Here is a 27,624-nt window from a genome sequence, read left to right on the forward strand (position 1 = left end):
ATGATTTTGTACACTTTATGATTAACCTACTGCTCAAATGAGAATGAAAACTGAGACTAAGACGAATGAATGCCTTCAGATTCAAAGCTGAAATGCTGGAAAATTACGTTTAGAAACAATTGAAGGTTCAAACAGGCATTGCAAAAAAGGCAAACAATTGACAGCAAAAATTGACATCAAGACGTTTTCTCATTTAACAAAACAGTTTATATATACATTTTTGGTATGTCTACCAGAAGTACATATATCTTTACCCAAATAGAACCATAAAACAATAGAATTCATGATCTGATAGAAAACATTTGCTCTTCTGTAATAAATTAAAATGAACTGAGAACATTACAGTAGATGATACAGTATATTAAGGAGAGAAAATCTTACTGATAAGTGAGATGTCACTATTCTAAGCAGATAGGACCTGCCCATCTCTCAGATAAGCCTGAACCATGTGCTATCAAACCATTGTAAACTATCTAAAGTCATCAGTCTGAATCTTTCTACTAAAGCCTCTGAAGTATATGCTTTAACTTAACAATCACTCTTCCACAGTTTGATGGTCTTGTCGTTCTCCAGGGATGCTGATGCAATGATGTTTTCTGTAGGGTGACAAGCTGTCGAGATCACTACATCTAAGGACAAAAAATACATTATATTTACAACCTCTTATGTTAACAAAATGAAAGAGACTGCAGTGTCTGGGAGGTCAATCACATGTCATATACCTGTGTGCCCTTGTAATTTCTGCACAATTTCTTTGGTCTGCAAGTTCCAGATATATACCATGTTGTCTTCAGAGCCTGAGACGATCCACTGAACGGAACCAAGACAGATTCAGGTTATTCAAAAAACTTGCTCTTAACAGGAACTGGCCTAAAATAACTATATACATATGTATTAAAACAAATACTTTGACAAAGTTAAAGAGAACCTACCTTTCCTCCAGTCACAGAAAAATTGGCAAACACGCAATACTTTTCATTCTTATGTCCAGTATATGTCTTGAGACACTAAAAATTATAAAAGATACAATAGATCATTCAAAAGCATGAAACATTACTCACACAAATTTCCTTAGCTAAATGTGGACATTCTATTGTTTTTATATAGGCCTACAGCTAATTAGAAATACTATAACTTAACACTAACAGAAAACATTCTGTATTTTTATAGAATAAAAAAAAAAAGCTATTTACTTTTTTACTTGTTTTTACAAATGAGGATGTCCCCAAAAGGAGGTTTTGCTAGATTTAACACTTTTTGGGGGATCAATTTATACCCAGAAATTATATAAGTAGGTGTAAACACATTTGTTTGACTATATTAGCGAGGACATCTCATGGACATCCAGTTATATATATATAAGGTAATGATATTTGTTATCACCTAACCCGACAGAAACCTGTGCAAAACACTAGATTTATATATAAATTGGACCTCGCAAGTATAGTCAACCCTGTACACATGCATACAAATTAGCATTATCAACATGTCATAAAATATTTTTTAATGTAGTAAAATGAATAGTATGTATAATATATACACTATTAATTTGAATGCAATAAAAAAGATTAATCAGTAGTAGTACAAAATTCATTATAGTTAAATTACATACCTTTCCTTTGCTGTAGTCCCAGAGCTTTAAGGTACTGTAAGGAAAATGAAAGAATACTTTATCTATTTACCCTTAGTAAATGCACTGTGAACTAATTTTATATACATTTAACTTTTATGCACTAAAAAAAAAAAAAAGTAAATGCACTGACTAATGTTAAAGTGCACCTATTGACCTATTGTCCTATTTTAAAGGTTCCTAATTTTGTTTCAGAGGTCTCCTACAACAGGTTTACATGCATCAAAGGTCAAAAAACACTTTAATTTTCTCATAATATACATTGCACAGCACCACATTTTGCAATGAACATCGAACGACTCGTCAGATGATTCAGTCCCTCCTTTACGAGAACCTACTCTGCTCTGATTGGCCAGATGGCCCAGTCTGTTGTGATTGGTCTACCACGTACAGCGTGTCGGAAATGAAACACCCATTACTAGGGCTGCTCGATTATGGAAAAAATCATAATCACGATTATTTTGGTCAGTATTGAAATCACAATTATGTAACACGATTATTTCACATGACTTTGGGAACGTTTTGCATTTATTAAAAAGACACCTTTCAACAATTCTTAAAAAAAAAAATCGAAATTTGAACATTGATTGTACTTTTTGAACTATTAAAATAAATAATATAACAGATAATACTTCAATGAGTATTTTAATAATTCCTGCAGGTCTACCACTTATAATGCGGAAAATTCCCCTGCAAACATTGATTCACTTTAGCATGTAGATTGTATGAGTAGCCTAAATGAATCCACACAGATTATAAAATCAAATCAATCATTTTAAAACTTTCTCCAAGACGCAATTTCACAAACCGCGTGAGTGTTCAGCAGCCCTGCGTCTTCTCTCTCTCTGTCTCTCAAAATGGGTTGGACAAGGCAAGCGTCGAAACTACACTCTCGCTTTTAGGAGTCGGGACATGACGGAATTGTCACTTGCACAATCGGGCCAGCATTGCATCGTAACTAAAGTTGATAATTTTCACTTCTTTTTAAGTCTTATCAGTTTAAACATTCAAGCTGAGAGAGTTTATGGCTTCGGGAGGGGCGGATGTGCGCGTGTGCGTGTCATTCAGAACAAAAGACAAAATTAGAGCGTTCTTTCAAAACAGAACATGGCAAAATAATAGTTTTTACTCGATTGTACTATTTTGGTGATTGTTGGGAGCCGTAATCGAAATCGAAATTGAAACTCAATTAATTGCACAGCCCTAACTATTACCATAACTGAATATCAGCTCCGGAGGCTTCCTCAGTCCTCAGCAATTGTACACATAGTAAAGACAGTAACGATGGCGTCGATTTTATCATATCAATCCGAGCACGAGTCCAATGATGAAACACTGGAAGAACGAGTTATTCAACGCGAACCTCCATCGCAAGAACGACTTAAAGGCCTGTTCACACCGGGACGAATTTCGCGCGCGATATTCGCCGACGTTTAACGCCGCGTGACTAAACAAAGGACACCAAATGTGAGTGTGCACACCGACGCGAAAAATGGCACGCGTAAAAGCGTCATTTTTTAAAAAACGCCTCGGGTTCGTTTTTTTGGTTTGACGCGCCGCGTCAAAAACTATCCGACCAATGAGATTGGCGCTTTTGCTCATGTGTCTGGAGCTTCTGAAGTTACAGTAAAACACAACTTGGGGGCGCTCAAACACAAAACGGTCTTGCCAAGCACACATACGTAACGGCGAAGAAGATATACGCCAAGTACACTGCCAGGAAGAAATAAGACGAGGAAGATGCAAGGCAAGATGAATGTAGAGCTGCTGGTCTCGTTGGTGTCGGAACATAAAGAAACTATATGACAAATGCGACAGCGACTACAAAAATCTTGATAAAAGTGAACTGTTATGGAGTGGTACTGCAGAGCAAATGGGCCTTGATGGTGAGTTTCATTTCACTTAATTGTCTTTCATGTACATAGGCTTGTAACTTAGCGCCATCTAATGTCAGGGAATGAATTTGCATGTTCACTCGGCTCATCATCAGCAAAAACTGCTTGGGTGTGAACACAAAAAACGTGTTGAAAAACGCTGGCGAATAACGCGCGCCGATATTCGTCCCAGTGTGTACGGCCCTTAAGAAGGACATTTCTCAGTGATAAGATACTCAGTTTGAGGTACATTTATGAGATGTTGCAACTGTAATTCCTCACCATCAGCATTAACAAGTGTATGTCCATCAACAAACCAATGTGTATATTTCTAATTTATTAAACTGTATCGCAGTTCAGAGTCGATTCTTTCTTTTGGGAGACAATAACTTTATTTATCATACAATTTCGACTACAACTTTGCAGACCATTTACATTTACAGACAGCTATATTACACACTGCATGAAAAAGAATATTCAAAAAAACATTAGGGGCACTTTAACAAATGAGATTATTGTATAGTGTTACCATAATATTAATATTATACATTTGTTAAAACTGTTTGCAATTTTGACCGTTTTGCTGAATTAATTTAGTCTCAGACACTGCATTGAATGGAATAAATAGAGTCACTTGCTGATGAGTTCACTTACTTGTCCAGTGTTGCAGCCAGAATGTATTTTCCATTTGGAGAAAACTTTACAAATGAGACAGGAGGGTTGTCATCATCTTTAAATAAAAAAAGAGATCAGTTCTCCATCAACAGACTCTCCTTATTTGCATTTAGAGAGGCCACATTTATCCAAATTATGCACCACACAAGATCCTGCCATCTGGCACCACAACAACACTCAACATCTAAAATAAAGTCCAACTATAATTGGAAAACTTGATATCATGCTCACCAGCTTCATCAGCACATATGGTACATACTACAGAGAAAACACTTACCTATAAGGGTTCTCAGACATTGTCCTGAAGCAGTGTCCCACAGTCGACTGAAATACAGTAAGTAACATGAATGGATAAATACTGACATCACATCGGTCTTAAAGAATAAAACTAAGGATAGTGGCTTACTTGGAGGTGCTGCAAGTAAATGTTTAGTATGTCTGCTCTACATGACAGAGAATGTGCTATGCCACTCTGCCTTTTACGTGTTTGGATTTGTCGACATGCCTTTGGAGGGCAGGGTTTTGGACAGAGGGTATGTGGTTGAACAGATGGGGGTGGTCTTGAGTAAGTTACCAAAAACACCGAAATGACTTTCAGCACTTTAAAAGTGCCTCTGTTATTCTATTTTAAAGGTTCCTAATTTTGTTGACTCATACAATTATGGCTTGCTCATACTACAGTTTAATCATAATATACATTGCATATCACCTAATTTTACAAAGAGTCTGAAAACAGTTTGTTTGAGGATTCAGTCTCTCTAAACCTCTCATTACTGCCAGCCTACTCTGATTGGTTAGAAGGCCCAGTCTGTTGGTCTACAGCTTACACTGCATGTCAGAAAATGAAACGCCTATTACCATATATGAATTTCAGCTCTGGAGGCTTGATGATGATGGAGGCAGTTTTTTCATATCAATTCCAGTGCAAGTTCTTATCCTTTTGAAGAGCAAGCAAAGTTGATCCACAGTCCAAAAAACAGCGTTATCTCGACATGTCAACAACACGAACCAAACTCTTCCAGGCCTCAGCTACAACTACATTGTTTGAGGGCAGGTCAAAGTAGATGTTGTTTACGCGCAGCCAATGATGACCATAGGCTGGAATTTTGCTAATTTGTTATATTGTTACGTAGTTATGAAGAGAGACTGGAATAGCTGACGACTCGTTTCGGCAGTTCAGAATCGATTCTTTCTTTTAGGAGACAATAACTTTTTTGTTGTGCACTTTGATCTTTAAAAACTTGCAGACATTTTACATTCACAAACAGCTATATTACAAACTGCATTTGAATACTATTCAAAATAGCATAATAGGGGCACTTTAATATAAGGCGCTACTCAACTTACCATAAACCATCATAGCTACTGGATACTATCAGAGATCCGTCTCTGTTGAAGTGAACCTGGAAACATTACATGAAAATGACATCATCAAAATCTGCAAGAAAGCTAACAAAACGATTTTTTAGGAATTTATTTTTACCGCTGAGACTGGGTCCGAGTGAGCTGGCAGGGTCTTCAGACACTTCCCAGTTTTGACATCCCAAATCCGTACACTCTCATCAAACTGTCAACATGAACCACACCACTCGATCACTAAATGACTTGTCATTTTTTGCATTTAAAATATAATCCATCTTTCTGTTTACTTACAGATCCAGAAACAACAAGATTCGACTGTGGGTTGAAGTTACAACAGAAGACGTAGTTGCTGTGGCCTTTTAGTGTCTTTAGACATTTTCCCTTTAAAAACATGGCAGAGAATTGGGGACAAAACTCAGGAACTGATATGGGTGACACCTACAGCATCAGAATATATATATGCGTGCAAATATATGTTTGAAAAGATTTACCGAACTCATATCCCAAATCTTCAGTGTCTTGTCATCTGATGCAGACACCAAAAGATTTGAGTCTGAAGACCAGGCCACATCTGATATTCCCTGCCAAATACAACACAGGGTTGTAAAACACATCACAATACGATCTCTAAATGTTGGAACAAGAATATTCTTAAAGGGATAGTTCAAGCCATCCTAGGTGTATATGACATTCTTCTTTCAGACGAATACAATCGGAGTTATATAAAAAAAAATGTCCTGGCTCTTCCAAGCTTTATAATGGCATAACCTTTGACCTCACGCACAACGTAATGATGAACGCGGAAGCACAGAGGATAGAGCAAAACAAAACACCAGTCACGAATTAGAAGTCTAAAACGACAATTTTTAAAGAGAAATGTCGGAGGAGCTTGAGTTTGTTGCCCAGCCCTGTTTGTTTGAACCGTGAGAGGCGTCAAAGCTTAAGCTACTCCTACATCCTACGTCATACATGTGTCACGAGTTACTCTTTTGGCGTAAGTCGACTTGCGTAGGCCGTCTGCCGGAAGCTAGTTATTTTAGTCAAATAACATGAACGAACACGAATCTTACACGAACACATCGCTTCACTTCAGAAGGCCTTTATTAAACCCCCAGAGCACTTTTATCATTGATGGACTTCAAAACAGAAATGGCCATTCACTGCCATTATAAAGCTTGGAAGAGCCAGGACATTTTTTTTAAATAACTCCGATTGTATTCGCCTGAAAGAAGAATGTCACATACACCTAGGATGACTTGAGGGTGAGTAAATCATGGGATAATTTTCATTTTTGGGTGAACTGTCCCTTTAAAGTCTCCCAAGATCCACAATTTCTTTATATGATGAACATATTTAGTTTAGGCTTTTATGTACATATAAACATTGATCAAAGGACATACATAGAGCTCATGAAATATGGTCAATGACAGCTCAACCATACTTGAGATGACTTTAAGCACTTTTTGAAGAGTGAAAGTCTTAGTGGAATGGACTTTCAATGAAGGGAAGAAATTTCTCAGGTTTCATTAAAAATATCTTGTGTTTTGAAGACGATCGAAAGTCTAATGGGTTTGAAACAACATGAGGGACACGAGTAATTGATGACAGCATTTTCATGTTAATTTTAACTTTCATTAAACTCACAAGTTTATGTCCGGCAAGACTCTTCTCAAATTTTCCGTCAAAAGTGCACCATATTTTGATGAGCTTGTCTGCCGCTGAAAAAGAGATTGTCATTTTTAAAATCTTCAGACATTGGTTTGCCGTTTTATAGATTACAATTGAATGTTACAAAACAAACAAACAAACAAACAAACAAACAAGCACTGCTTACATGAACTGGCCAACCATTCACCACTAGGGCTAAATTTCACTGATGATATAGCTTTTGTGTGGCCTGCGAGGGTGAACTTCAATGAGTAGTTTGGCTTCACAGGGGCAGACTTGAGGAAAAAAAGTATACAGATTACATCAACAGAGAAACACCTTAACTTCTGGCTGAAACTGCATTTAAAGTTGGCATGAAACGTGCCCTTACGGCAGTCATCAAAGAAGAGAAGAGATTTCATTGCAAGAGGGAGCGGAAATTAAAGGGATGGTCCTAGAGCCAAACACCCCCCCAGAAGCCTTTTTTCCCTTGGTCGAACATTATTAAAGTTAGAGCTTCTTTAGAGATATCAGCCGAATGGTTTAGTGCAGGCGCTAATGGATCCAAGGTTGTATCTCGTAAATTACCCCACTAATAATGCCCAGAATGGTACCAAACTTCTACAGTAGTACAAATAGGTCCTGTACTCATAAAACGAGGCATTGGAAAGTTTGTAAGTACATCAGGAGTTTATTTAAATAACACTTGCCTGATGGCTAATGCTACCGCTAACCCGGACGTCAAGGTAACTTCCGTGATTTGGGAAAAGCACGTAAAAGTCCTGGCAGAAAGCGATGCATAAGGATGTAGTGTAACGACGAATTATTATTTTTTCCCAAGTGTTGACAACTTAGTGTTAACTAATAATTGTTGCAAACTGGTACTACCAACAAAATATTAGTGCATTCCTGGAACTGGGCGTCGTTACACTACATCCTTATGCATCGCTTTCTGCCAGGACTTTTACGGGCTTTTCCCAAATCACGGAAGAGACCTCGACGTCCGGGTTAGCGGTAGCATTAGCCATCAGGCAAGTGTTATTTAAATAAACTCCTGATGTACTTACAAACTTTCCAATGCCTCGTTTTATGAGTACAGGACCTATTTCTACTACTGTAGAGGTTTGGTACCATTCTGGGCATTATTAGTGGGGTAATTTACGAGATACAACCTTGGATCCATTAGCGCCTGCACTAAACCATTCGACTGATATCTCTAAATAAGCTCTAACTTTAATAATGTTCGACCAAGGGAAAAAAGGCTTCTGGGGGGTGTTTGGCTCGAGGTCATGGTGCAAAGGACCCTAGGTTGATTTTACTCCGAACCATCCCTTTAATTTTAATAAGATTACAAGGACAAATGCTTTTTATATGATGTGCACAGATAAATCATCTATAATAAACACTGCAATATTCCGTAAAAGAAAATAAGAACGGTCAAATTTTAAATCACAGTGACTTTAAAAGAGCAAAGCAACCAAAAGGCTATTTTCTTTTTTTTACCTTAGAGGACGATGATGCTGCATGTGTTTTATGTGTCTCTGTGTCCAGCTTCTTCTCTGATGCCATCACTGCATCTCATGTGGTCTAATAGTTACTCTAAATAACAGAGAAAGAGATCATAAAGTAATTGAAGAGACTAGAAAGGTGTACAGGATTCAAATGTCATTTGTATATCAACAAAGCAAACTTGACAGCGTTGAGCTGCTTCAAAATGCACATGGCCTAAAAGGAAAGTCTCGCTACAATAGCATGGCAGCCAAGCCAGTTACTTCCTCTGACTAATTCATATGTTTATTTACTATGGTGCGGCGTATATTTTGACAGTCAGACACACATGAATCAGTTAGAACAGTAAACAACTATGCAGTTAACGCCCTATCACGCACACACGCCTGTCACTGCTGTCCACTCACACACCTAGCACGGCTAACAAACGAACCAGAGTACTTGCATTCAGCTCAGGTTTGCAAATCATATAAGCGACGAAACACGAACAAAAAAAAAAGAATAACTTACTAGAAGATTCTCAACCAAAGTTTAGGCTTCAAACGAGCCACTCTCGTTACAAAACAACTAGTAGAAAAGACACGTCGGGACACTTGCTGAGCCAAATAGAAATTACACACACGCGCCACCGCGCATGTGCAGTGTAATGACAACTTGAGTTTCTTATGATGGCTGTCTTCTTTACTTTATGCGACCAATATACATTTTCCACAGCTTTAGTTTCTGAATAAACTGTGAACGAAATCATGTATTTTTATTTAAGTACTTTGCGAGTAAGTGTGTAAAAGTGTTAAAGGATTTCGCTCTATACAGATCTAGGATCAGTCTTACTGTTTTGTCTGCTTTATATTGTTTTAGTGCTGATTGTTTGGTGACATCATGAGATGTGGAACATTACAAAGGAACTGTTTATTTATGTTTTTTTTTTTTTTTACTGGACATTAATAAACATTATATTATTTTGATATATTATTATTTTGACCAGTGTTGCAGGATAAAACAAGTGTGGCACATTTGTTTCACAGCATCAAATGTTTGTCTAGAAGTAAGCTAATAAGAGTTCATTTCAGCAAATCAATATATCACGTCCACGTATGAATTTATTTTGTAAGTAACGTTAGCTATGTTGGTCATCAACTCACAACAAACCCATTCACCCCACGGTGAAACAAAACAGCGTTTCGTGGTCCTGATCAAGATCTACTGACTTTTCACTGTAAATATGCCACTTTGATATTTATAATAAAGAAAACAAAAGAATACTGGACGTTTGATTTGGAACGAGAATGGTGAAGGCCGATCGGCGCCGAGAGCGTTCATTTACACAACAACAACAACAACCACAATACCGTGCGAAGCAGCGCGCATGCGCACAACACTACCCAACCAGTGTCGACCCCAGCCATCTATTATGCTTCTTCGCAATAAAAGCTACCCGAAAATCTGCAAGGAAAACGCTACCGGAGCTGCTTGGAGTGAAAGTAATAAAGTATAACATATATATTTACGATTAGTGCATTCCGATCGAAGTTTATATTCAGTTTAGGTGATGTATATTGGTGTTTTGGGGGGAAAACACAGCTGAATGTGGCTAGCAGGATCTCCTCTGACAGAGTGAAGCTGATGAGCGGCGCTTTGCAACAATGTAACAAAACCCTCTTTCACGCGCAGCCGTTTCGATCTGTAAACGTAGAGCTCGCTGTAATTGTTTGCGCTGTTTTTTTCCCGTTGTATCAAGTGTATAAATAGGACTGGTGGATGAATTGTGGGATGATTTCAAATTAGCCCGCTGAGTAGCTAGCTGGCTGAACGGCATGCACACACAATGGTTGTGTTAAAGACATGGTGGGGCTCGATCCTCGGCATTCCTCACTCGATGCCCTGTCTCTCCCGTGCCCGCCATCTTTTCAAGAACTTATATACACACACGCCTGATGCAGTTACTTTAACGCGCGATTGCAAAATGTATTTCCAGTTAAGTTTACAGTTTGAGCTCCGTTTAAGGGCGCGCAGGGGCGCAATTTGCTAGCTGATGTTTTGGTTTAATTCTGACTAAACCTGCGATTTTTCATGGCCTCTCATGGGCACGCGAATTTTTGATCGTTTTGTTGGTGTTTAAAACTGTTGAAGTGGTTCAAATGAAACGCCCAAGTTAAAAAAAAAAAAAAATCTGCTTTTTCCTGGTTTTCTAGTCATTCATTCATGTGAAACCCCCGATACTGAAATTCAGACTTTTAACTAATTTACTGGTGAAGATGCATATCATTTATTAAGCTATACAGCAAATTACCTGAAAATTATTTTTATAAAATCAATTTGGTGTACATTAATTATTATATTAATGCAGCTATAGAAAATAACAGTTATTAAAAATACTGTTTGTTTACAACATGCATTTCCACCATGATTGTGGTCTTGATAAAGTTTTAAATTTGATTATTTATTTTTGGCTCTGTGCTACACAGTGAAATACATTTGTGCAAATAGCAATATAATGTAAAAAAAAATCATACTGTAAACTAGTATAATTTCTGCTATTATATTTCTAATGATGCTATATACACACCATATAGATAAATAGGTCATTTATTTTCATAGCTGTATTTTCTTAAATGAGTTATTTCTCTGCGTTTACTGGCAGCGTGCTGACACTCAGGTCCTGAGATGGGATGTGTGTGTGGAGGTGGGACTAAGGAGCAGCAAGAGGATCATTGAAGCTGAACTAAGAGACGTACAGACGTCATTCAAGCAACTTCTTTCCCTTAACTGACCAGTATGTCGGTAGTCACATCCCCTGCCCAGGTGCCTCCAGCCATTGTAAACCCTCCCCCACCTGAGGTCACGAACCCTGGGAAGCCTGGCCGAAAAACCAACCAGCTACAGTATATGCAGAATGTGGTTGTGAAGACTCTGTGGAAGCATCAGTTTGCATGGCCCTTTTACACACCTGTGGATGCTATCAAGTTGAATCTGCCAGTGAGTAATTTTGCTGCTTTTTTATTTTTTATATATATAATTTACACACATACACATTTAGTGCTGTCAAATGTAATAATCGATTCTAAAATAAAAGTTTGTTTATATAATATATATGTGTGTATATTTATTTTTATATTATATATATATTTCTGTGTGTGTGCGTGTCTGTGTATGATATATGCATGCACACACACACGCATAGATATGTATGTGTGTGTATGTATATATATATATATATATATATATATATATATTCTATATATATTATATAAACAAACTTTTATTTTAGTGTGTGTATATATATATATATATATATATATGGTGCTCAGTTATTAATAATTGTTCTTATTTTCAGTGTTGAAAATGTTTTTGTGGAAACTGAGATTTTTTTTTTCAGAATTCAGAATCTTTGATGAATATAATGTTCAATGAACACCCTTTATTTGAAATATAAATCTTTTGTAAAATTAAAAATGTCACTTTTGATTGAATTTTTGCATCCTTCCTGAATAAAAGTAGCTTCAGCCTTTTGAATGGTGTATCACCATTTCCAGAACCTTTGCCATCACAGGAATTTATTACATTTTAAAATATATTCAAATGGAAAAGTTATTTTTTAATAGTGATAATATTTCACAACGTTTTTGTTTTTTCCCCAAAGTAAATGCAGCCGTGGTGATGCTTCTTTTAAGAACCAAAAATAAATAAATAAATAATAATGTTAATTATTCCAAACTTTTGACCTGTAGTGTAGTGTGTTATAAGTTGAATTAGAGGTGACTGGGGTAATTTTTGCACCTCTAGTGTTACCAAATGGCATTGCAAAAATAGTGACAATCTGCTATTGTTCAGGCAAGCAGAGAGTCTCAAACTCATGCAGTTGATTGAGTCAGTGTTTTTGTGTTGAGATTATCAAAGTGTGTAGAGTGGGAAATAAACTATAAATGACTTGCTTATGGGTATAGACAGTGTTTTAAAATCCATTTTCACCTTTAAATGTTTTCTTTTTCTCTACCTAGTGCATTACACCTTGTCTAATTTATTATTTCGGTCAAATAGGACTACCATAAAGTTATTAAGAATCCAATGGACATGGGAACCATAAAGAAGCGACTTGAGAATAATTACTATTGGACTGCTGGCGAATGCATGCAGGACTTTAACACTATGTTCACAAACTGTTACATCTATAACAAGGTAGATCCAAGTCCTTAATATTTATTTATATTTTATAATATAAAATTATTATAGTTTTTATAATAATATACTTTATACTAATACCAATGTGTGATTTAAATGAATTTCCCTTGAATTATTGTCCCAGCCCACAGATGACATTGTTCTCATGGCTCAAGCCTTGGAAAAGATTTTCCTCCAAAAGGTAGCTCAGATGCCCCAGGAGGAGGTGGAACTTTTACCCCCACCACCGAAGGGTAAAGCACGGAAACCTGGAGCACCCCCTGGTTCAGGTAACTGACTGGATGCCACAAATAATGAACCTTTGAAGTTACCAATGACATGTGGCTTGGAGGAGGTTTCTGTGCTGACTTTGTCGTTATTACATCCAAACAGAAAACCAACCATCAATAGCACTGACTACTGGTTCTCCATCCTCGTCATGTCCGAGCTCCCCTCCTCAGCTGGCTCAAACTCCTGTAATAGCTGCGACTCCAGTCTCGACCATCACCTCCAATGTTCAAGCTGTGCCCCCTGCGACGCCCCCTCCTATGATTCCAACCGCACAGCCTGTTCTCAAAGTAAGACCAGCTAAAATGATGTCAGTCCTTTTCATTGTCATATGTGCCCTGGAAAAAAATGAATAGCTTTTGTTGTAGGGATGGATCTGTATAGTTGACTAACTAAGCCAACTAACTACTGGCATCTATCTATCCATCTGTCATCTATCTATCTGTCTATTTATCTTATTTTTTTTCTTTATTATATTTTGTTCAGATGTTTTTTTGTTTTTTTTTAGCTTTCCATATTTTTAGCAGCTGGGCTTTAAAGGGGATGAATTTAGAGATGAGAGGTCTTCTCTGAGAGGTCTTTCGTTTTTTGACAGCATGCTATGCTTTAGTTTGTTAACAGTCTAAAAGTAGCTGGAAGATTGTAAACACACTAAAACGTTTTCTGAGATTCATCTCCCAAAGCTCCACTGTTTCAGCCAACAAAACCGCTTTTGTAACAGATTTACTGCTTTCAGCAATACATTTCAAATCACCTGCTGTGAGTAATGTTCCCATTATTATGCATAATCTGTTTGTGAGGGCTATAATTGTTGGCGCAATAAAATGATTTGTAGTCTATTTATTTGTTATCTCTCATTTATCCTATTGAAGGATGAATTTAGTGTCTGTATATCTCAAAAAAAGAAAAAAAACTAGTCTGATTGGTGTCTGATGAACTTGAGCTTAAACAAGCCTAATTATTAAAGGCTTCCTTAAGAATTGTCCCGTCACTCACGCCACTGATCAGTCATTTTGCACATTAGGGATGTGCCCGAAGCCGAATACCTTATTCGGAAAGGCACGGAAAATGAATAACCCATTCTACAGAGCCCCTAAAGGGACATGCTTGGGTTAGTCGGTGTTGTATGATGTTCGTATATCTTACATATGACAAATATCTTACCACCATAGGGCTGTGAAACGATTAATTGCGATTAATCGCATCCAAAATAAAAGTTTGTGTTTACATAATATATGTGTGTGTACTGTGTATAATTATTTTGTATATATAAATACACACATAGCCTATGTATGTATATATTTAAGAAATATTTGCATTTATATACTGTATACATAATTTATATTATATATAAATATAAATATTTTATATATAATAGATTTTTCTTAAATATACATGCATGTGTATTTATATATTCAAAATAATTATACACAGTACACACACATATATTATTGTAAACACAAACTTTTATTTTGGATGCGATTAATCGTTTCACATCCCTACCGCCGTTCCCTATACACGGAGTACGCATGATTGCGAATTCGAAAGTGAGAAGCGAGCACGCATTCAAAAGCGGTTTCAATACCCTTCACATTGATAGCAGCTTCCTGATGCCTGCAAATTATATACAATATAATTACCCAACTGAATAATTGCGAGAGAACACAAAAGCATTGAGATATATTTTTCATTCCATCTCATATTTGTTCCATCATCATGTCCCTTTTAGGGGCTTCATATAATGTCTCTTTTTCTTTCTGAATAAGGTATGTGGCATCGGGCACATCCCTGTTTTAGTAGTGTTCTAACACACATGCTGATCTAATTTTCCTCAGAAGAAAGGGGTGAAGCGGAAAGCGGACACGACCACACCCACAACCTGCGCGATCACTGCCAGCAGAAGTGAGTCGCCCACTGCGATGTTAGAGTCCAAACACAGTAAAGTCATTTCCAGACGAGAGAGCACAGGTCGACCCATCAAACCTCCCAAAAAAGACCTGGAGGATGGGGATGTCCAACAGCAAGGCAACAAGAAAAGCAAACTCAACGATCATCTCAAATACTGTGACACTATCCTTAAAGAGATGCTTTCCAAGAAACATGCGGCCTACGCCTGGCCTTTCTACAAGCCTGTAGATGCAGAGGCCCTGGAGCTGCATGACTATCATGAAATCATCAAGCAACCAATGGACCTCAGCTCTGTCAAAGTATGGCATAAAATTACATCTTGCAAAGTTATTAAAGGATAGCATAGTAAATATTCAAAAGAATTTTTTTTTATATATAAATCGTTTAAATAAATAAATGTGTGTGTGTGTATGTGTATATATATATATATATATATATATATATATATATATATATATATATATATATATATATATAGTATTTTTGCCCCAAAGAAATGGTTTTAAGCCAGTTATTTATATATTTTGCTGTAGTGTTTCTGGAAATATCAGTTTACATTTCCAGACATAAGTTGTAATAATCCAGTGAGATTTTTGTACGCACAAGGAGTCTGACAACAGCCGGTGCTCCACACGGAGATCTGATCTCACCATCATCGAGTCTGTCTGGGATTACATGAAGAAACAGAAAAAACTGAGACCGACTAAATCCAGAAGAACCGTGGCAACGTCTCCAAGACGTTTGAAGAAACCTTCCTGCAAAGCTGCCTGAAAAACTATGTGTGAATGTCCTGACGAAAGCTGTTTTTTTAAACGCAACGGGTGGTCACAACAAATATTGATTTAATTTAGTAAATGCAAGTTAATTGATAAATAACATCTATTTATGACATTATTTTTAAGAGCATCCTCACTTTATAGCATTTTTACACAAGTGCCTAAAACTTTTGACAGTACTGTAGTTTTGGATATAGGTTTCTTCAAGCGTCTTAGAGATGTTGTCACAGTTCTTCTGGATTTAGTCTGTCTCAGTTTGTTCTGTTTCCTCATGTAATCCCAGACAGACTCGATCATGGTGAGATCAGATCTCCGTCTGGAGCTCCGGCTGTTGTCAGACTCCTTGTGCATACAAAAATGTCATTGGATTATTACAATTAATGGCAAAATGAATGTTTGGAAATGTAAACTGATATTTCCCACTGACACACTACAGCAAAAGATACAAATAAATGGCTTAAAACCATTTTTTGGGGGTGAAAATTCTAGCGTGCCTAAGACTTTAGCACAGTACTATATAAAACTTCAGTTTTTATTCCCTTTTTTACATTTTTAAAGCCAAACTTTATCTCATGCAACGTGTCTTTTCCAGAAAAAGATGGACAGTCGAGAATACCAAGACGCCCAAAGTTTCGCAGCAGATATTCGGTTAATGTTCTCAAATTGTTACAAATACAACCCGCCTGATCACGAGGTCGTTGCCATGGCAAGAAAACTCCAGGTGCGGCGGTTAAAAAAAAAAAGAGCCATTGTAACTGATAATGTGCTTTCAGATCTCACCAATCATTTTTGTCCATGACCTACAGGATGTGTTTGAGATGAAATTCGCTAAGATGCCCGATGAACCGGCAGAGCCGTCCTCGCCAAGTGCGGTGTCGGCCACGGCTGTGGTGAGCAAGAGCACCGGCAGCAGCGAGAGCAGCGCAGACTCTTCCAGCTCCAGCTCCGACTCGGAGGAGGAACGGGCCACTCGACTGGCTGAGCTGCAGGAACAGGTGAGTGGCAAACAGGTGGGTGTCACCACTTGAGGACCAAGATCCAAACCAAGGGTGGAGAGACAGGCAGAGGCCACAGCCACTCCCCCTCACATTCACCACCTCCTCCTCCTCCTCCTCAGTCTGACTGCTTGTGTTAGTCATTTGGATTTTTTTCATTTCTTTTTTTTTTTTTTTCTTAATGTCTCTTGTTTTCATAATGTTTTGGAAACGAGTGCCCATTCTCACCCTGGACTGAACGTTTAACCCTCTACCGCCTCTGCAGTTTGTGTTGGCATCTTGGTATACATTGGCTTGCATGCAGTAAAAACTTCAGATGACAGTTTTTAATTTGGCTGTCTCTCAGTGTTAAACATATTGGTGTCGATTATAGTTACTCTGCTCTCATCATGACACAGTCTGTTGTTAAAATACATTTTTGAGAATGACTATTTTGTCCCTTGATTTCACTTTGGCTTTTTTACCAGCGATTCACTGTGGAGCACCCCAATGGTAACAGGTCGGGGACAAAAAACGGGTGTGCCAAACGTTTTCAGGTGAATGATATTTTTACTTCCCGGTCCCCCACCCCACTAACTCCTCCATTTTTCGTAGCTTCTTCTTAAGTGAGCGGTAGAGGGTTAAGGTGGTGCTTTATGGGGTGTATTTGAGCTGGGCATCTTCAAGTGAGCTTGCTTTGACACTCTCAGCTAGTCTTTTGGCTCTGTTTCCCTCTCTGCTCTGCGAATGACATTGATTGGCATGTTTATCAGTGAGAATCCAAATTCTTTGCTGGGATGTGGTCTCCGGTGCTTCCAAATCATCGTGGTAAAGTATTTTTGATTCGTTAAAGGAGGTTTAAAGTCATGATGAAACTGTAGAGAGAGAGAGAGAGATTGAAGAAAAATGTAGGACGGGTACTTGATTCTATCACTCAGTTGTTTATTGGATGGAGGCAGATCTGAATGCGAGCTTGCAGTCGGTTGTAAGAAAGGGGCGGGGATTAAATGCTTGGTGAAGTCCGGCAATTGCACCAGAGGCAAGCCCGTCGTTTCACCGGAAAATCGAGTTATGATATTTTAATTAAGAATTATGAGATTAAAAAATTAAACCTATAAACAGATGAATAACATCAATAACAGGCATTTATTTATTTAATACCTATTTAAAACGTGGGTTTGTAACTGGACAACGAAATGATGATGGATAGTGTCTTTGTAAAAATGTTCGATTAGTGTGCTGTAGCATTTGAATATTTGGAATTTAAAGTAGTTTGCAAAGAATTCTGAAGTAAACAAGACATTTCTGGGCATGGCATTTGTTTCAAAATAAGAGTCCTCCGCAAACAGCTATTTTCTGGGGAGAGCGTTTCCATGAAAATGGGAGATATGTAGGTGACAAATGTCATTCATTATCCTTCAAACTCTTCCCTTCATCACCAGTCCCATCATCTGTCCCGCACAGCTAAGATCCTAGTTAGCGTCGATGCAGCATGCCCCATCCCCCTGCTTGCTAACCATTCCCTCCACCTTCCTCCTCAGCTGAAGGCTGTTCATGAACAGCTAGCCGCTCTGTCACAGGGTCCTGTGAGCAAACCAAAGAAAAAGAAAGAGAAGAAGGAAAAAGAGAAGAAGAAGAAAGACAAAGAGAAGGATAAAGAGAAAAACAAGGTCAAGGTGGAAGATGACAAAAAGGCCAAGTCCACACAACCGAATAAGCAAACCCAGCAGAAAAAGACCTCTGCACGGAAACCCAACAGCACATCCACTACAAGGTTAGTTGGTTATCTAAAAACTATGGAAACCTGTTCCACCTCAGATTAAAAAAAGAATTGGATTGTGACTTTATTTTTCATAAGGGGGACATTACACTACACTCATTTTTTAAATATTTTTTACTCATGCTCATCTGGGCTGCATTTATTACAAATACAGTAGCAATAATAGTTATTATTCAATAATTCAGAATAATATTCTGAAAAACTATTACAATTTTAACTAGACGTTTTCAGCATCATTACACCAGTCTTCAGTGTCACATGATCCTTCAGAAATCATTCTAATAGGATTGTTTTGATGCTCACGAAACATTTCTTGGCACATAAATGTGGAAAAAAAAGTTACTGCTTAATATTTTTGTGGAAACTTTGATGATTTTTTTCACTATTCTGTAATTAATAGAAAGTGTGACTTTATTTTTTTCTTTAAAGTTCATCTCACGCTTACATTTATTGTTCTGAGGCAGAAACAGGGTTCCATAAAAAAAATGAAGATCCACAATACCTTTGGCAAACACTTAGGCTAAAAAGTCATGATTATCAGTATCAACTGATGATATCGGCTGATTATTTGGCCTGCTTCCAATTTTAAGTTGTTTAAAGATATAATATTACGATAAGACTTCAGTGTAAATCAACACAATGCAATAACACACAATGTGCCGTTTATTGGTCATTGTGGTAAAGTGAGCTAACTTTCATGTAATTTGTTCAATCTCAATATGCCAGTTCAGTCTTGTGCATTCGTGCAAACTACACCTCCAATCCACAGGCAACCGAAAAAGGGGGGCAAACCTGGTGCGGCAAACTACGAGTCTGACGAGGAGGAGTCTCTTCCCATGTCTTATGACGAGAAGCGGCAACTTAGCCTGGACATCAACCGGTTGCCGGGTGAGAAACTGGGCCGCGTGGTCCACATCATCCAGTCACGTGAGCCGTCACTGCGAGACTCCAACCCAGACGAGATCGAGATCGACTTTGAAACGCTCAAGCCTTCCACGTTGCGTGAGCTCGAACGATACGTCAAGTCCTGTTTACAGAAAAAGCAGCGCAAACCTTTACGTAAGTGCAACCTCTTTTCTTCCTCAGCAGATTTGTTGCTAGGTATAGGCTTACTTCAGTGTTTTATAGACAAGCAGCTCTCTTTTCTTGCCTGGTCCGTCTGCTCTAAAAGCTGAAATGGGCTGTGCTATTTCCTCCTTTGAGCTGGGAGCACTCACCTTCTCCAATGTGTTGCATGACTTTTGGTGGATTACCTTACATGTGCTTTCCCTGGTATTAATACCTTCAAGTGAAGCTTCAAGGGTTTAAAGAGTACATCAGTATACAGTAGAGAACATTTGATCAGACCATGAATTTCCTAATTGTACACAGTGTACATGTAATTATTATGCACACTGCAGCACTCATACTTGACAATGGAATATTCTGGGTTCATTACAAGTTATGCTCAATCCTCAGCATTTGTGGCACAACATTGATTGATTACCATAATAAGTAATTTCCACTTTTCCCTTAAAAAAAAAAAAAAAAGGCACATTCAATGGAAGTGAATTGGGTCAATCCATAACCTTTAAAATACACACTATTTCAATGGAGTGCAACAGTACCTGCTCACATTTTTAGTGCTCTTGGTTCCGGAAGGATTTTTTTCTATTTATATTTCCTATAGGGTCTTTTGTTAAAGATGTAAGCCAAACCAACCAGCTATGAGGTGAACTGCAACATTACAAACTTTGATTTGAACCAAAAAAGTATTTGAAAATCAGACAAAAGGTTAAAACTACAATGCCATAATTCAAAATACCATTGCTAAAACCATGTTAATCGGCCACTCTTATTACACTTATTGCAAAATTAGCATGTACTGTACGTATATATAATTTTAAGTATTTTGAAAGTGTAGGGAGACTGACTCGTCTGACTGGGTCATTCACGTTGCTTCATTGGAAAATAAAAAATTATTTTAGTGCTTGTCGTGGTTCTCTGATTGGTGGGGATTTTTTTTTGCAGAATTATGGGTAATGTAGTTTTCCACCAAGAAGCCTGCTGTTAGACTATTATTTAAAAAGTATGTTGAAATAATGCTTCAAAATGCAACTAAAGCTTATACTATCAATTAAGGGTGGGCGATATACCAGTAGACATGATTAACCAGTTGAAATTTGTCAACGGTATATGTGTATATTTGTCTGAGATACGCGCACATGAAGCTGTTGCTCGTAGAGCGCGTGAGTACTGAGCTTTCTTTTTGCAGCCTAAACAACGGTTAAATACATATAGTTATGTCAAAATGCCCATCTTTGCTAGTATCCTTTTGAACACAGTCATTTATGTCTTAAGTGAAATGTAAACAGTTGAGAAAGAAATATGCATTTCCATGCATATGCTCTTAAAATGACAGTAGCATAATAAACCTGCTGTCGTCTGTCATTAATGTTAATCAAACAACAACAACAACAAAAAATCTCAATGCTCTTGACTGAATCACTTTTGTCTCACTTTTAATAAGATAAATGTATATTTAATTTACATGCAGTGTTTTTTTTTATACATTTGATTACTTTATACAATTGAAATAGGCTAGTATTTCTTATTTCTAGTGCTTGAAGTTTTTCAGGTATGTCTATTTCTTTGTTCTATTGTAGTTTGTTGTCCTTTAGCTTGTAATTATTTTCTTTGTTTTATTTTATCACTGACTCTTTACTTGTCTTCATTAAGCTTTTTTTTAACGTAGGCTAGTGAATGACTGAGTGAGGTAACAAGAATTATGAAATTTCAATGGTATCAAAAAGTTTAATGATAATCAGTTCCCTTATAGTGTTGCACTCTATATTACAGCCACAAGACATTTTTTTAAACATTAAAATCATGCTAACATGTGCGTAAGCATGATTTTAATGTTTACTAGCCTTTTTTACTAACCTTTTCTGTGTAAAGTTGCATTAAATTTTACAACTTTGTTACCATGATAAAAATAAATACTAAACTAAACTTAAAATAAAATACTTTTCTTTTAAATCCTCTAAAAATTGTCCCTATTCATTTCTGTTGTTAGTGTTTCAAAATAACCTTGATTTTTGTTTGTTTTAAATTCCCCCTGTGGTGAAAATCAAGCCATTGCTGAGTATTTTCTCCTTAAAACTGCAGTGAACCAAAGACAGTCTCAAAAACGCGGTTTGAAATCGCTGGTGTTTCTGACGTCACAAACTACCTTGTAACCAATCACGTAAATGTGTGATCGTCAACGAGTGGATCTCTGAGCTGAGTGAGTGGAGGCAGGGCTAATTTGCATATTCATAGAACCGGGTATACTAAATGAAGCAAGGGTGTAGAGTTACATTCAAGCTATTTTAAGGCATGACGTTTTTTTTGTTTTTTTTTTCAAGGAATTTTTTTTTAAATATGTCATTTTGGTGATCAAAGAAGAGTTTTAAGGGATACAATTATTGACCACAGGGGGACTTTAAGGAAAATGAGGGATGAGTCTAAATAATTTTTTATGGTAGTAACCAAATGCTGCTGTTTGGTCTTAACTTGAACCTGATAAGATTCCTTGAACACAAATTTGACATCATGGAGTTTAAAACCAGTGTAGCAGAGTGCTTTTTGCTGCTTGTTGCCACGGCGGTGGGCTACGAGGGCAACCCGTTACTCACCGGTCACCGCTGTGTGTCTCCTGCAGCGGGCACTGGGAAAAAGAGTGCCAAGTCTAAAGAGGAACTGGTTCAGGAAAAGAAGAAAGAGTTAGAAAAGAGGCTACAGGACGTGAGCGGACAACTGAACAACAACAAGAAACCACCCAAAAAAGGTACCTGTGTGGTAGTGTGCAGATGTGAGCAGACAGGTGACCAAACTGGGTTAGCTGGATTAAGGATGGTAGGATAAGAAAACAAGAGATAAGGATAGGCTTTTTGCTTCACTAATTTGACTAACTTGATCGAAGGGCTTCTGTCAGACCTTCATATGTAATGCTATTCACACACTGAATAGGGTTTGCAGGGCTCAACAACAAGGATGGACTGCTGGCCCGTTTTGAACCAATTGACGGGACTGTCTATTGTCCTACTGGGCCGGTGCTCTCTTTCTATTTCTTCGGTGAAATTTCCTAGCGAATTCTGCTGGTAACTAACGTAAATGTAACGTTATGGAGCATATTGTATACGAGCTGTTTTAATGATGTCTTTCCACAGTTGAAACACTGATTGAGAGATGACATTATACGTTTCAGTCGTACTATATCTTTCAACATACCTTCTGATGTTCATTCATGTTTATTTGGTGCTGTAACTAGTGATAAAGAAAGAGGAAGAGATTATCAGTTCATTTGCGCTTGATCCGTCCTGCTTCTTAAACTGATGCGGCTACAGTGAGTGATCTGTCCTTTATTCTTTGAATTTCATGATAAAATCAACAAAATTTGAAAGTTGAGACTCGTTTCATATTAAAAGTAAAGAAACGCAATGCTTATTTTGCGATTATTGGATGGCAGGTGCGCTACAAATCTATAGTGGAGTTTCTTTCAACAGAAAGAAGATTGAAAGATCGATTTTGAGATTTAAGAATCCATATCAGTATCGATTAAAATCGAGAAATCTATATTGTCAACCCAGCCCTAGAGTCCTCACAGCTGACATGTTTAACTTTTGTAGTTTATCCGCATTCTGTGCATGAAATAAACGCTTAACAGTCAAAATGTGCCATTGGAAAAGCTCTAATTAAACATAATTTTGTCTTTGATTTCAGCCCTTCAAAACCATTTCGAAACTTTTCGGTAGCTGAAATTTTGGTGCATCTATAGTTTTTGACTTGACTTGAGATTCAGTAACATTGTGTTTTAGTTTTTTTGACCTACAAATGCCATAATTTTCCTTTCTTGGAACTCCTGGTTATAATAACTGTTTATAAACACAGTTTAAATTTTGAAATTTTGAGGTCAGTAAGAATTTGTTTTATTAATTTTGTTCAGCAAAGGTGGATTAAATTGATCAACAGTGACAATAAAGACATTTACTTGTTACAATTATTATTATTATTACTTTATGTTCTTTTGAACTTTCTATTCATGAAAAAAATTGAGGTTTCCAAAAAATATTAACTGTTTTCAACATTGATAATAAGAAAATATAAGTCTTGAGCAAATTAGCATATTAGAATGATTTCCGAAAGATCATGTGACACTGAAGACTGGAGTAATGATGCTGAAAATTCAGTTTTGCCATCACAGGAATAAATTACATTTTAAAATTCAGTAGTCAACATTTGAAGTGGATCAAAACCTTTCATCAAAATTATACATGAATTTTGAACAATACTCGTTCTTGTCTTAGGACAACTTTGATGAAAGTTTTTGATCCACTTCAAATGTTGACTACTGTATATTAAAATAGAAAACTCTTATTTTAAAGTATAGATACATTTCACTTTTACTGTTTTACTGTATTTTTGATTAATGCAGCCTTGGTGAACATAAAATACTTTCAAAAACATTAAAAAAAAATCTTACTGTCCCCCAAACACTCACTATCTGTATATATAAACTGTAGTTTTTAAAGATAGTTTTTGTACTTTATTAAAAATACGGACATGCATATAAAATTATAAATTAATTAAAATTAACTTCTCATTTTTGTGTTAGTGCCAGTAAAAGTCTTGACAGGGAAATTAGAAATCCTGATCTACTGACAGAAAAAAAAAATCCTTGCTGTTGAGCCCTGGTTTGGACAAAGAGCAAAACATGGTTAAACCTGCTTAGAGAATCTAATAACTGATGAATATGGTTGTGTATGTGCTGCAACTAACTGACTTCACTTGATATCAGCTGCTTTGGCGGGCACGCAATATATTCTGTCCTTTCGAGATCAGATCTTTGCTTTCTTTGTGCATGTCTCTGCTTTATTGTAATACACAGCTGCAGGTGTGGGTAAGGGCGTGCAAGGAAACAATATAGGGTCTTAAAGGGATAGTTCACCCAAAAGTGAAAATTACCCCATGATTTACTCACCCTCAAGCCGTCCTAGGTGTATATGACATTCTTCTTTCAGACGAACACAATCGGAGTTATATTAAAAAATGTCCTGGCTCTTCCAAGCTTTATAATGGCAGTGAATGGCCAGTTTCTGTTTTGAAGTCCATTGAAGTGCATCTATCCATCATAAAAGTGCTCCACACTGCTCTGGAGGGTTAATAAAGACCTTCTGAAGTGAAGCGATGCGTTCGTGTAAGAAAAATATCCACATTTTAAACTTTATCGACTAAAATAACTAGCTTCCGGCAGACGGCCGTACGCATCGATTTACGGCGAAAGAGTAACCCTTGACCTGACGCACAACGTAATGACGAACGCGGAAGCGCAGAGGATTGAGCAAAACAAAACACCAGTCACGAATTATAAGTCTAAAATGACAATTTTTAAAGAGAAATGTAGGAGGAGCTTGAGTTTGTTGCCCAGTCCTGTTTGTTTGATCCGCGAGAGGCGTCTAAACACGCTACTCCTACGTCATACATCGTCAAGTGTTACTCTTTTGGCGCAAGTCGACTTGCGTAGGCCGTCTGACGGAAGCTAGTTATTTTAGTCGATAAAGTTTTAAAATGTGGATATTTTTCTTACACGAACGCATCGCTTCACTTCAGAAGGTCTTTATTAACCCCCCAGAGCAGTGTGGAGCACTTTTATCATGGATGGATGCACTTTGATGGACTTCAAAACCAAAACTGGCCATTCACTGCTTGGACGAGCCAGGACATTTTTTAATATAACTCCGATTGTGTTCGTCTGAAAGAAGAATGTCATATACACCTAGGACGGCTTGAGGGTGAGTAAATCATGAGCTAATTTTCATTTTTGGTTGAACTATCCCTTTAACGGAAATGAATTGTATAAAATATGTACATTCAGTGTTTGTTTTTCTCACGCATATTGAACATGCAATCACTTATCTTCCCTGTTCCCAGCAGAGAAGGCAGGGTCAGCGCAGGGGGGCGGGCCATCTCGGCTGAGTGGCAGCAGCAGTTCTTCGGATTCGGGAAGCAGCAGCTCCAGCGGCTCCAGCTCCGAGAGCAGTGACTCAGACTGAACTCCAATTCGACACGTCGCATACTTCAACCTCCTCTATTTTCTAATGAGTAGTGTGTGTTGTCATGATAGTGTCTCTCTGAAGGCCCATTTTATAAAGAGCTAGATGCTTTGCAGATGGCAGAGGATATTTTAAAAATAGTTTGTAGGATGCTCTTGGCTCAGACAAAGAGGAGAGTTGGAATAGTTCAAGCAGTTTTAAGGTTCTCGCTGGCCCTCAAAGGGAAATGCCTGGTATCACCAGAGGATAAAAAAGACAACAAAAAAAAAAAGATATTTTTTTTAAAATATGTCAGTTGTGGAGGTGAAACGGTTGTGCGTGTCCGTTTTTTTTTTTTTTTTTTAGGTTGCTGCTCATTAGATCCATACTGAAAACGTGCGTTAGTGGAAAAACTGACAAATGCCTGGCTGCATTTTACTGATCGAGTAGCTACACAATGTCTCAAAATCTGAAGGAAAAATTTATTTTATCGGCTTTCTCACTCTGGTGTGGTTCTGTCACGTTGGCGTGACATTTCAACTCATTCCGCATTTATTTTACTGACTATGATAATGCTCTTCATTGTTAACATTTTTAAGAGACTATTTATTTTTTTTATCCAAAAAGGCACAAAGTTATGCGTGTTTTCGACATTCGGTCTTTACAGAAATGTTTCCAGTTGAGCAGAATTTGGCTCAACATAACTCACTAGAACTCTAGACAGCATCCCGCAACTCTGGTGTCAGTATCGTTATTAAACCTTCGTTTTCAGAGGCTTCGCAGTTACTTTGGCAATTTCAACACTGTACATTTTCTCTTCGGGTGCTCTCAGCTCAGTATTTGATGTAGAATTATGTGTCTGAATTTTTTGTTTGTTTGTTTGTTTTTAATCTATATCATACACTCATTTGTTTGTTTGTTTTATATTTGGATTGTCTTCTGTACTTTTTTTTTATACTATTGATATGTAGGTGCTCTGAGTATCTCTTATCCTACTTTCTATCTGATATGCCTCATCTTTACCAAGTCCACTCATAGGACAATCAAAGTTGTGATGAAGTTCAGTATATTTGAAATTGAGGTAATGGCAAAATGCATTCAGATGTTAAAAATCACCCACCCACCCACAAGGCTGCAGATTGGAATGAATCTGAAACTCTGAAACCAAGTGAATTCTAGCTCTCTTGGACAAGTAGACACTTAGAGGAGACTTAGACTTGACGGTTATCTTTGAGAAGACTTCAAGCAGCAGTGCTAGGTTTAATTTCAGAAGGATGTGTGTTTGACAATAGTTATTATTAGTTGAAAGTATTACAACTAATGTATGTTCTCAATTTTAATAACTTTATTATTTTACCTTTTGTTTTCTCAAATGGTGTATTGAATGCTTTCAATGGTACCTAGACACTTCTTGCCATGTATCCAGAATAGTTTGGAAATGGACCATGACTGATAATCTTTATAAAAGAAAATATGAATGTATTAGAGGTTATTTTCTCATTTTCTTTTTGTGGCTGCAGTAATGCCACTCGTTCACTGGGTTTGTGGCATTGACAATGATTCATTTCATTTAACAGCCTTGAATTGAACTCTGAACCCCTTAAAATCATTGGATGTGCTCTTTTTGCCTTAAGTTTAGTTGGGACACTAAAATAAAGTAAAATGGGTCCGATATAACCGATTAAGTTGAAGCCAATATGTATAGGTTTTTTTTTTTTTTTTTTTTTTTTTTTTTTAAATCATCAGCATCAAAAAATTGTGATGTAAAGTGACTTCCTGGGTTTTCTTATGTAGGATGCTTTTAATTATGTTTCGATTTTATTCATTATACCACTGTAATGCATTACATGTTCCTTGTGACTATAACCTACCTTGTCTCTAAATAATTTCTGTTACAGCTCCTCTTCCTCAATTCCTCCAGCAGAGTCCAGTAAATACAACTGTTATTCGGTTCATGTTATTGAAAATGATGCAGACAGAGATATAAAGAT

The 27,624-nt window shown here is 37.2% G+C and overlaps 3 protein-coding genes across 13 annotated transcripts in view; 1 reads left to right on the top strand and 2 right to left on the bottom strand.

Annotated features, from left to right (window-relative positions):
• ppil3 (peptidylprolyl isomerase (cyclophilin)-like 3) overlaps positions 1-27,624 on the bottom strand; it is a 359,195-nt gene that overhangs the window by 265,376 nt on the left and 66,195 nt on the right. The window lies entirely within an intron of this gene.
• On the bottom strand, positions 184-10,047 carry LOC311083194 (WD repeat-containing protein 5-like). Its single transcript, XM_084114549.1, has 14 exons — positions 9,208-10,047; positions 8,692-8,787; positions 7,376-7,484; positions 7,186-7,259; positions 6,033-6,122; positions 5,833-5,922; positions 5,663-5,746; positions 5,527-5,582; positions 4,457-4,503; positions 4,159-4,234; positions 1,613-1,646; positions 933-1,007; positions 723-810; positions 184-629 (listed from the first exon to the last, which is right to left on the bottom strand). Exons 2-14 carry the CDS (start codon positions 8,755-8,757, stop codon positions 529-531), a joined length of 990 nt encoding a protein of 329 aa, XP_083970675.1. The 5' UTR covers positions 8,758-8,787; positions 9,208-10,047; the 3' UTR covers positions 184-528.
• brd3b (bromodomain containing 3b) lies at positions 10,068-27,372 on the top strand. 11 transcript variants are annotated; one of them, XM_084114538.1, is made up of 13 exons: positions 10,068-10,178; positions 11,339-11,673; positions 12,736-12,873; positions 13,001-13,145; positions 13,249-13,433; positions 14,979-15,350; positions 16,420-16,548; positions 16,634-16,822; positions 17,290-17,358; positions 18,343-18,575; positions 19,351-19,640; positions 22,264-22,389; positions 25,536-27,372. In XM_084114538.1, exons 2-13 carry the CDS (start codon positions 11,473-11,475, stop codon positions 25,652-25,654), a joined length of 2,196 nt encoding a protein of 731 aa, XP_083970664.1. In that variant the 5' UTR covers positions 10,068-10,178; positions 11,339-11,472; the 3' UTR covers positions 25,655-27,372. The 11 variants fall into 11 exon arrangements, with proteins under 11 accessions (XP_083970664.1, XP_083970663.1, XP_083970660.1 ...); XM_084114537.1 differs by having other exon boundaries at positions 10,068-10,186; positions 25,533-25,902; XM_084114534.1 differs by having other exon boundaries at positions 25,533-25,902.

Source organism: Abramis brama (assembly GCF_963993115.1).
Source record: "Abramis brama genome assembly, chromosome: 5".
In the NCBI taxonomy this organism is placed as follows: domain Eukaryota; kingdom Metazoa; phylum Chordata; class Actinopteri; order Cypriniformes; family Leuciscidae; genus Abramis; species Abramis brama.

Bases quoted from the DNA above. Each gene is read 5' to 3' on its own strand.
- brd3b (XM_084114537.1), top strand. From the start codon at position 11,473: ATGTCGGTAGTCACATCCCCTGCCCAGGTGCCTCCAGCCATTGTAAAC. The intron at 16,549-16,633 runs GTGCGGCGGTTA...CATGACCTACAG, and splicing joins CCATGGCAAGAAAACTCCAG to GATGTGTTTGAGATGAAATT. The intron at 22,390-25,532 runs GTACCTGTGTGG...CCCTGTTCCCAG, and splicing joins CAAGAAACCACCCAAAAAAG to CAGAGAAGGCAGGGTCAGCG.
- LOC311083194 (XM_084114549.1), bottom strand. From the start codon at position 8,757: ATGGCATCAGAGAAGAAGCTGGACACAGAGACACATAAAACACATGCA. The intron at 7,485-8,691 runs GTAAAAAAAAGA...TTTTTCCTCAAG, and splicing joins CAGCATCATCGTCCTCTAAG to TCTGCCCCTGTGAAGCCAAA. The intron at 7,260-7,375 runs GTAAGCAGTGCT...TCTCTTTTTCAG, and splicing joins TGAATGGTTGGCCAGTTCAT to CGGCAGACAAGCTCATCAAA.